This window comes from Vigna unguiculata, chromosome 11, assembly GCF_037176805.1.
Source record: "Vigna unguiculata cultivar grain cowpea cultivar isolate G323 ecotype 2 chromosome 11, ASM3717680v1, whole genome shotgun sequence".
Lineage (NCBI taxonomy): Eukaryota > Viridiplantae > Streptophyta > Magnoliopsida > Fabales > Fabaceae > Vigna > Vigna unguiculata.
In genome coordinates, this window is record NC_140802.1 from 1,436,200 (window position 1) to 1,444,553 (window position 8,354).

The 8,354-nt window shown below is 31.4% G+C and overlaps 1 protein-coding gene across 2 annotated transcripts; it reads left to right on the forward strand.

Annotated features, from left to right (window-relative positions):
• Window positions 1–758: 758 nt before the first annotated feature.
• LOC114168554 (chaperone protein dnaJ GFA2, mitochondrial-like) lies at window positions 759–8,083 on the forward strand. 2 transcript variants are annotated; one of them, XM_028053428.2, is made up of 18 exons: window positions 759–1,017; window positions 1,099–1,171; window positions 1,472–1,558; window positions 1,736–1,818; window positions 2,926–3,009; window positions 3,127–3,165; window positions 3,755–3,847; window positions 4,246–4,296; window positions 4,385–4,472; window positions 4,608–4,672; window positions 4,759–4,833; window positions 5,132–5,204; window positions 6,471–6,562; window positions 6,658–6,729; window positions 7,057–7,113; window positions 7,201–7,249; window positions 7,428–7,494; window positions 7,615–8,083. In XM_028053428.2, the coding sequence occupies exons 1-18, from the start codon at window positions 946–948 to the stop codon at window positions 7,709–7,711; spliced, it is 1,317 nt and encodes a 438-aa protein (XP_027909229.1). In that variant the 5' UTR covers window positions 759–945; the 3' UTR covers window positions 7,712–8,083. The 2 variants fall into 2 exon arrangements, with proteins under 2 accessions (XP_027909229.1, XP_027909228.1); XM_028053427.2 differs by having other exon boundaries at window positions 760–1,017; window positions 1,099–1,189.
• The last annotated feature ends 271 nt before the right edge of the window (window positions 8,084–8,354 follow it).

Here is an 8,354-nt window from a genome sequence, read left to right on the forward strand (position 1 = left end):
GTGGGTACTTATCTAATGATAATCGGAAAAAATGAGTAATTTCTTAAATTGAAATAAATATTTTATTATTTTTCGTATTTGTAATAATTGTTTAATGTTTTTTTCTCATTTTTTTATTCAATATTTAATATTTATTAAGAAGAATGAATGTGTCCTTTTTATTAAATTAACATTACATCAACGTGATGATGACTTGATAAATATCTACCAAAATACCATCTTTAAGGAATCATATTTATTATTTTTAATTATTATTTGATTTTTTTTTAAAATGTTAAAAAATTACTATATTTAAATATTTTCATAATTTTTAAACATGATTGTGAAAAATATTATAATTTTAGATAAATAAATATATTTTGATTATTGGTTAAACTAATAATCTTAATAATGATGAATTACTTAAAATATATTATACCTATATTTATATATAAAAAAATATTTGCCTTTTTTTTGAACATATTTTAATTTTATCTTTTAAGTAATTTTTATTTTAAATTAAAATAATTACATTTTTATTTTTATTTCTTTAAATCACGACATTAATTTAACTTTAATTATTTTATAATTTAAAATAATTATTTCACTATTTTATTTTTTTAATAATTACCTTTTTCAAATTCAAAGAATTATTTATAATAAAATAATTAATAATAAAAAATTGGATAAATTGTTCATTTTTATACTTATTTTAATAGAATTATTTTATAATTTAATAAATCCCCAGCCAAACACTTGTACGGTCAGGAACCACACAGTCACAAGAGTTCCATCAACTTAGGAGCCGTTGGTCTTGTCAGTTCTGTTCATCTCCCCTCTCTTCCTGCTCTTACCAGAACCTTCCACATCAAATCCCTCAATTTAGGGTTTATCTAGGGTTTAATTCCCCCAATTCCCAAAACCCCTTTTGATTGGCCTTCTTAGTTTCTCCCTCTCATTATCCAAATGGTTCGCTCACATGGCGTCACTCTCATTAATCGCCTTGCTCGTCGATCTTCCTGTGGTGCCAACAATTCTGTACGCATCTTTTCAAATTCATTTTCTGGGTGCTTCTATGAAATATGGTCTTCCAATTGTGATGGAAATTCTCATTTGCAGGTTTATCAAGCAGTGTTCCAAAGGGGTTATAGGACACTGAACTCTGGGCCTTTCAATCCATCCAGAGTTACTGGTACTTTTGCATCTAATGGTGTGTGTTAAATAAACTCTTTTATTTTATTTATTTCCCTTTTCATTGTGTAACTGTTTGGGAAACTAAGCAAATTGTGAATTTTTGTCTAGTTTCAAATTTTTCATTTTTGGTTATGTTATTTGGTTATATGGTTATTTGATTTTATGTAAGTTCATAAATTGCTTAATGAATTGAATACAGGTCCATATCTTGTTTTGTTGTAATGTTGAGTCTAATTTAAGTGTTACATACTTTTCAATTGTTGTTTATGCTCACCTGCTCCTCTTTATCCGTTTGCAGTTGGAGGTGGGGTTAATTTGAAGAAATGGTTACTATTGGGCTCTGCAAATAAATATTGGGAGGCATCTAGATTAATTCATGGCTCAGGTATAAATTTTAAAATTGTACATCATATACTTTGACTTGATTTTTGCTATTACAGAAGGAGTTTCAAGTTTGTTTACCTTTCACTCAATTCAGTACTCTCTTTGCTTCCGAATGCATACTTGTTAGTTGTCTCATGCATGTTGGTGACCAGTTTGTTTTCCCCAAATTCTATTACAGCATTTTTGGCAAGAGACTATTATGATATTCTTGGTGTGAGTAAGAACGCAAGTTCTTCCGAAATAAAGAAAGCTTACTATGGGGTAAGTTTTCCCTTGCCATTGTCAATACCCATGACTTTATGTACTGAAATATTTGGAATTTTGTTATCTTATCCATTTCATGGTTAAACTTTATCAATTTGTTGATGATTTGTTTGGATGACGAATAAAATAGATAGGTAAGAAATACGATGGTAGAATAGAAAAAAATAGATAGTTGTCTGACCCACTTCCTAGTTACACATGCGAAGTAATCTTAGGTGAAATGAAGAGGAAGAATCTTGGTGGTGGAGTGGAGTGGATGAGGAAGAGATTGGTAAATTTTTTCAACGATAGATTAGAATTTGTAATATGGAAGGGTTAGAAACTTGAGGTTGAGAAAATTTTGGCTTACTAGAACAAAATTTCAGTTTGAGCTGTATTGACGCTTGAACATGTGTAAACAATTATGAGATTTACAGAAATGTATGAATGGAGGATGAATATTTTGGTTCTGATATGTACGAACAAGTGAGATATTCAAAACTGTACACCTTACAAAGAGATAAAACTTATGAGGCACTATGAAATAAAGGGAAAATAGTGTTTCATTAAAAAAGAGACTTGGATTGTGGTGAATCAATTTGCATTTTTGTTAAGATGATCTACAACAAAAGATATTTATCTTCTGCGGAGGCTCATGGAAAGGTATGAAAGTAAAGAAAGGGAATTACATGTTTTTTACTTGGAAAAAGTCTATGATCAAGTGTCATGAGACGTATTGTTTAAGATTTTGGAAAAGAAAGATGTCCATGTTCCTTATATCTGATCTAGGCTGTACAAGACTACTATAATGTGGTAATTACTGGTGCAAGAGTTTGTAAGGACTTTCCTATAAGGAGAGGTCTACATCAATTTACATATTGATCTGTCACACGATAATGAGGCTATTGTTGTTATTTTGTTTTATATGTTTTTCTAATAATCTAAATATGCAATTTTATATTGTGCTTCATAATTGTGAAAGTACTTCAGTTCATCCTTACTTTTCTCTCATCTTTGTACTTTGACATGAAGTCATCAAAAACGATTAGCCAGCATAGGAATTACCTTTCTAAATGATAGTATGTATATTCTTATTTTCTATTAAAGTCTATTCATGCTTTGCAGCTTGCAAAAAGGCTCCATCCAGATACAAACAAAGATGATCCCGAAGCCGAAAAGAAGTTTCAAGAAGTCTCGATAGCATATGAGGTGGATTCTTGCTGCTTTTGTTCTCATTTTTCGTTTGTACCGCCAGAGGTCTATTTGAAATTTTCAAATACTAAATTGGCTCACTGCTTATTTGTTGTCTTTTTTCTTGTGTGGTAGGTTTTAAAGGACGAGGAAAGGCGACAACAGTATGATCAGGTTTAGCATTTCCCCCACTACTTTTTAGTTCTTCTGCTCTCAATTTTTCCGTTACCTATTGTTCATTAAGTTGGGATACATTGTAAGATGAATGAATTTACATGAACTTTAGTGCAATAAGAAGAAGAGGGAATTGGAATATTCAGACAGTGGAATTCTGCTTCATGGAGAATTAGAAAATTGCTTAAGGATACTTACGAAGAAAAAATTGAGGAAAGGAGTGGGTAACATGCACATTTGTGTTGGAATATAATGAATATTCTCTTATCCTTGGTATTTTTTCTTGGTGTACAGTGATGATATTTCTAAAAGAGCTGAGAATGTGGTCATTTGCTGAGTTAATATCTTGTAAAAATCTAAATCTAGACAACATTCATTTTGTAGTGTCTGTACTCACTAGGAAACTTTTGCTTACATTTCCAGTAGTGTTTATGGCTTTAGCATTTCATATTTTGTACCAGTAAAAATTTAGGTTTAGTTCATGGTTTAGTACAACTCATACTTCGTGTGCATGTTTGTTACTTAAATGAGTATTTTCAAATTGTTGAATGGATTATTCATTTGATTCACTTTTAATATAAATATCTAGCTTGGTCATGATGCTTATGTAAACCAACAAAGCACTGGTTTCGGTGGTGGTGAGGGTGGCTTCAATCCCTTCGAGCAGATATTCCGTGATCATGTAAGGACTTGGTAGTTTCTTCCCTTTTTATTTTATTAATGGTGTCTTCTAGGGATACTTCTTTCATTGTTTTGTTGCCCTGCATTGTTGTTGAACTATGTGATTACATTCAAACTTCACAGTAATAAGAAAATGTCATTATTATCTCATTTCAATTGTAAAATCTACACAATAGATTTATTAAGCATTCAGACAAAAATGTATATTATAAAATTTAGTCAAAATTTTCCTTTTAATTGATGGTTGATAATGCATCAGTTTCTTTTATCCTGAAATTTCTAATTTTGTAATTATGTAGTGTTTGATTAAATATAAATGCCTATGGACTTTCATGTGGCATTCATTCCACATTTGAAATCTAATTGTTTTTTTTTTTTCCAATTCTCAATGGTGAACAGGATTTTGTAAAGAGCTTCTTCCATCAGAATATTGGTGGAGAGGATGTGAAGGTTAGTTTTGTTCATATGTAGACACTTCTAAGTATGCTAAGGAGTTGTTTGACCAAAGTCATCTAAATAATTTCTTTTTCATTTTCAGACTTTTGTTGAGCTATCTTTTATGGAAGCTGTACAAGGGTGCACCAAAACTATAACATTTGAAACAGATATGCTTTGTAATTCTTGTGGTACATTTATTAACAAGCTCCAAACAGTTATCTGTCTCTACTATACTGTTTTCATATTGATTTGTATTTTGTCAAGTCAATGCACCTGGAATGAATTTCTCAGCCACAAACCTTTTGCATAATGAACTATTGCAGGTGGGAGTGGTGTTCCTCCTGGTACAAGACCTGAAACTTGTAAGCGATGTAAAGGATCAGGAGTGGTCAGTATTATCTCGAAAATAACTTTCTTTTTATAATTTTTAAGTCAGCAAAGTGTTATTAAATTGATAATTTTGGAAACATTCAGTTATTTGTACAAGCCGGCATATTCAGAATGGAGAGTACCTGTGGTACCTGCAAGGGAACTGGAAAAATTGTATCGGTATGGTGTATATAACCCCTCCTTTTCCTTTGTAGTATTAAGTCTTTTTTCTTTTTTATATTTTTTTTTCATCTTTTGCACTACAGTTTAGACAATATGATGGATGGAGTTTCAATGATAGTGTGATCCACATAACCTTTTTATTCATGTTAATTATATTGTTGCTGCTTGGGAAAATTCTACATCTGAAGTTATCCTTCTACTAGCCCTTTCCCTGCTTTATCCACGTAAGGCTATGATATGATGGTTTTTCATACGGATTACAAAATTGTGATAATATGTTTGTTGTCGATATCAGAATTTCTGCAAGTCTTGCAGGGGTCAGAAGGTTGTCAAAGGAACGAAGTCGGTCAAGTTGGATATTATGCCTGGTAATTGTTATTTAAATTTTTTATAAAATGTTACTGCTAGATACGTAAACATAATAATCATAATAATAACAGCATGCAGTAGAAAAGATACTTAATGTCTGATTAAAGCTGGGAAGCCCTAAATTTTAAATAATTTCATTAAGATACTAAAGTTGAAGAGTTTTACAAATTTTGGTTCAACCTCTGCCAGGACTGACAAAATAATTCATTTTATCTATTATTGGTCTATAGGTAAATCTATCCTATCCATTGCTAACCAAATGGTTTCCTATACATCCATTTAATTTTATATCGATGGGTAATAGTTAATTTGTAATTTTTCAATATCCATAGATTTTATTAAATAAAAAAGTAAAATCCATTGGATAAAAAAAAATTAAAAAATGCTAGCCTCTCTCTTTCACACTCCCCCTCATCTCTATCTCTCTATTTTGTATACTATTTTACAATTTACAAATTGAAGTGCCCAAATTGATACACTTCTATACGTGATATTCATTTGTCATGATATATTAATGGAGTATGGATGCAACATTTGATCAAGGAAATTGATGACAAAAGTCCACTTAAATTATTAAACTCAGTCAACTTCAGTATTTTACATATCTATGGTCTTCTCTGCACCCATAATACCATAAACTTTGGCACTTGTTAATATTGAAATCGTTATACAAACTTGCAGCCTAAATCTCCCTAATGAAAAATTAAAATAGTCAGAATTGGCAATGATATTGTAAACCATCTCATATTGGAGAGGTTCTCCCTGGACCTTGCCATATGATTGATCATTCAAATATGCATCTAGTTCAGCAAGGGATTTCCCTTAATATTTTTTTCTTCCATAACGTAACACAACCGCACAGCGAATCCACTGATCATGAAACCAACTTAGCATTGGGAGAACATACAAATTGTGTAGAAGTAAGAGAGAAAGGAAGAATATTTTAAAATACAATATATAAGTAGAGACATTCTTTACATTACAAGCTGATTTTGTAAGATTAAGTTTAAACCACTGAGAATAATTTTATAAAATATCATTTTTGTGGAGGGATTGGATATCCTTCCATAAATAAATGTTAATGGATGGATTGAATGGACTTTTAGTATTAAATTAATTGAATTTTTAATGCATCAGTGGACCATATTCATCCAATGTGTTATAATCCATCCATGTGCCAACTCTAATCTACTCCTTGCTATATGTATGCACATCCCTTCTCTTATTTCTTAATATATTGAGTAATTTTGTTTTTAACATTTCAGGGATAGACACCAATGAGACCATAAAGGTTTTCGGAGGCGGTGGAGCAGATCCTGATAGAGATCATCATGGTGATCTCTATGTTACTATCAAGGTAATTAATTCAATAGCTTGGAAGTTGGAAGTCGCTTTTTAAATTGTTAATACTTTTAAGATCAGCATTTTTATTTCTGTTTTTCTTTTTTTCAGGTTAGAGAAGACCCTGTTTTTCGCAGAGAAGGATCTGATATTCACGTAGATGCTGTTTTAAGTATCACTCAGGTAATTATCGATCACGAAGAAATTCTCTCAGCAATATTTTGTGCAGTTATCTGGTTAAGCTTTCTCACGATCCACTTGTGTCTGTTTTTAACTGGATGATTTATAATTGTCTGGAAGCAACATAGTTGTTTATACTACATCCACTGAGGCCCCTAAGAGAGTGTGGGCTGACATATGTTTCATTTATGAAAGATAGCAGTAGTAGTGGTGGTGGAAGTTTATTGTCAATATTTTGGATCTCCAACATCTTGTTACATGTTTATGTTGCTTTTAGAGATTTATTGTAATTAAACTAAATACTTGAAATTTGGTATGCACGGGTTTCAGGCGATTTTGGGGGGAACTATTCAAGTCCCGACTCTTACTGGAGAAGTTGTACTTAAGGTTAGTATTATATCACAGTACGTAATTTTATTTCTTATGGCACTTTCAGTAACTGGGGAAGTTTGATTCATGGGTCTTGTTTGGCAGGTTCGCCCAGGCACCCAACCTGGTCAGAAAGTGGTTTTGAAAAAGAAAGGTAAGCAATTTAATACCCTTTTCCGAAATCGGTGAATTTTTGTTAATTTTTTATACAATTTGTCAATTCATTTGGAAATGTATGGACATCATGCTGCATGAATTCTTAAAGGCCTTCTAGTATAAGCCATTAAGCACATTTCTTTCATCATTCTAATCTTTGTTTATTCTTTTAACAGGGATCAAGACAAAAAATTCTTACACATTTGGTGATCAATATGTTCATTTTAATGTCAATATCCCAACGTGAGTGTCTCATTACATATTTTATTGTATCATTTTCAATGTGCTTTGTACTCCGTGTTTAGGTTCTATGATAGATGATGCTTAGCATATAAAACTTCTGTATTTGAAATGTTATTACAGAAACCTGACTCAGAGACAACGAGAGTTGATTGAAGAGTTTGCCAAGGAAGAGCAAGAGGAATTTGATAAACGGAGAAGTGCTTCAGCTTCTGGTTGAAAATATCTGCAGAATCTCCACTATTTGTTTATGGCAAAGTCATGCTCAACTGGGTGGGAACCCACCTGCTATTAGAAATTTTGTAGGAGCATTAAAGTTTTTTTTTTCTTTGTCATCCACATAGTGTATGTAATATTTTTGTCATAAGATCACAATCCAAATTTGAAAGGTTAGTATTTAGAAGATAATTTCCCTTGGGCCTATACATCAATGGAATTGTAGTCAATTTTGTACATATTTTTCTTTTAACAGGTGTGCAAGTCACATACTGTCATTCTTTTTGTACCATAATGGTTAAACTAGCCTTTACTGGGTCTCGGATTGATATGCTACCTAATCTAAAAGTATCATTTTCGAGAACATTACTTATAACTTATCTCTATTTGTTTTTACATTCAGTGGTACATGTCCTATGTACATTTTGTGAGAAGCTATAATTGGAAGTTTTTGCTTAAATGTTTATCTGGGGATTCTCAACAGAAAAACCAAAATACTCCTTTAAAATGTTCAAGATTATCAACATAAAATGTACAAATAGACTTAATAAATTAATAATGAAAGCTAGTAGAGAGATTATAAATAATTGGAAATAGTATGAAACCAGAAAATAAAATGGTTAAATAGGAAATAATTAAAGACGGGA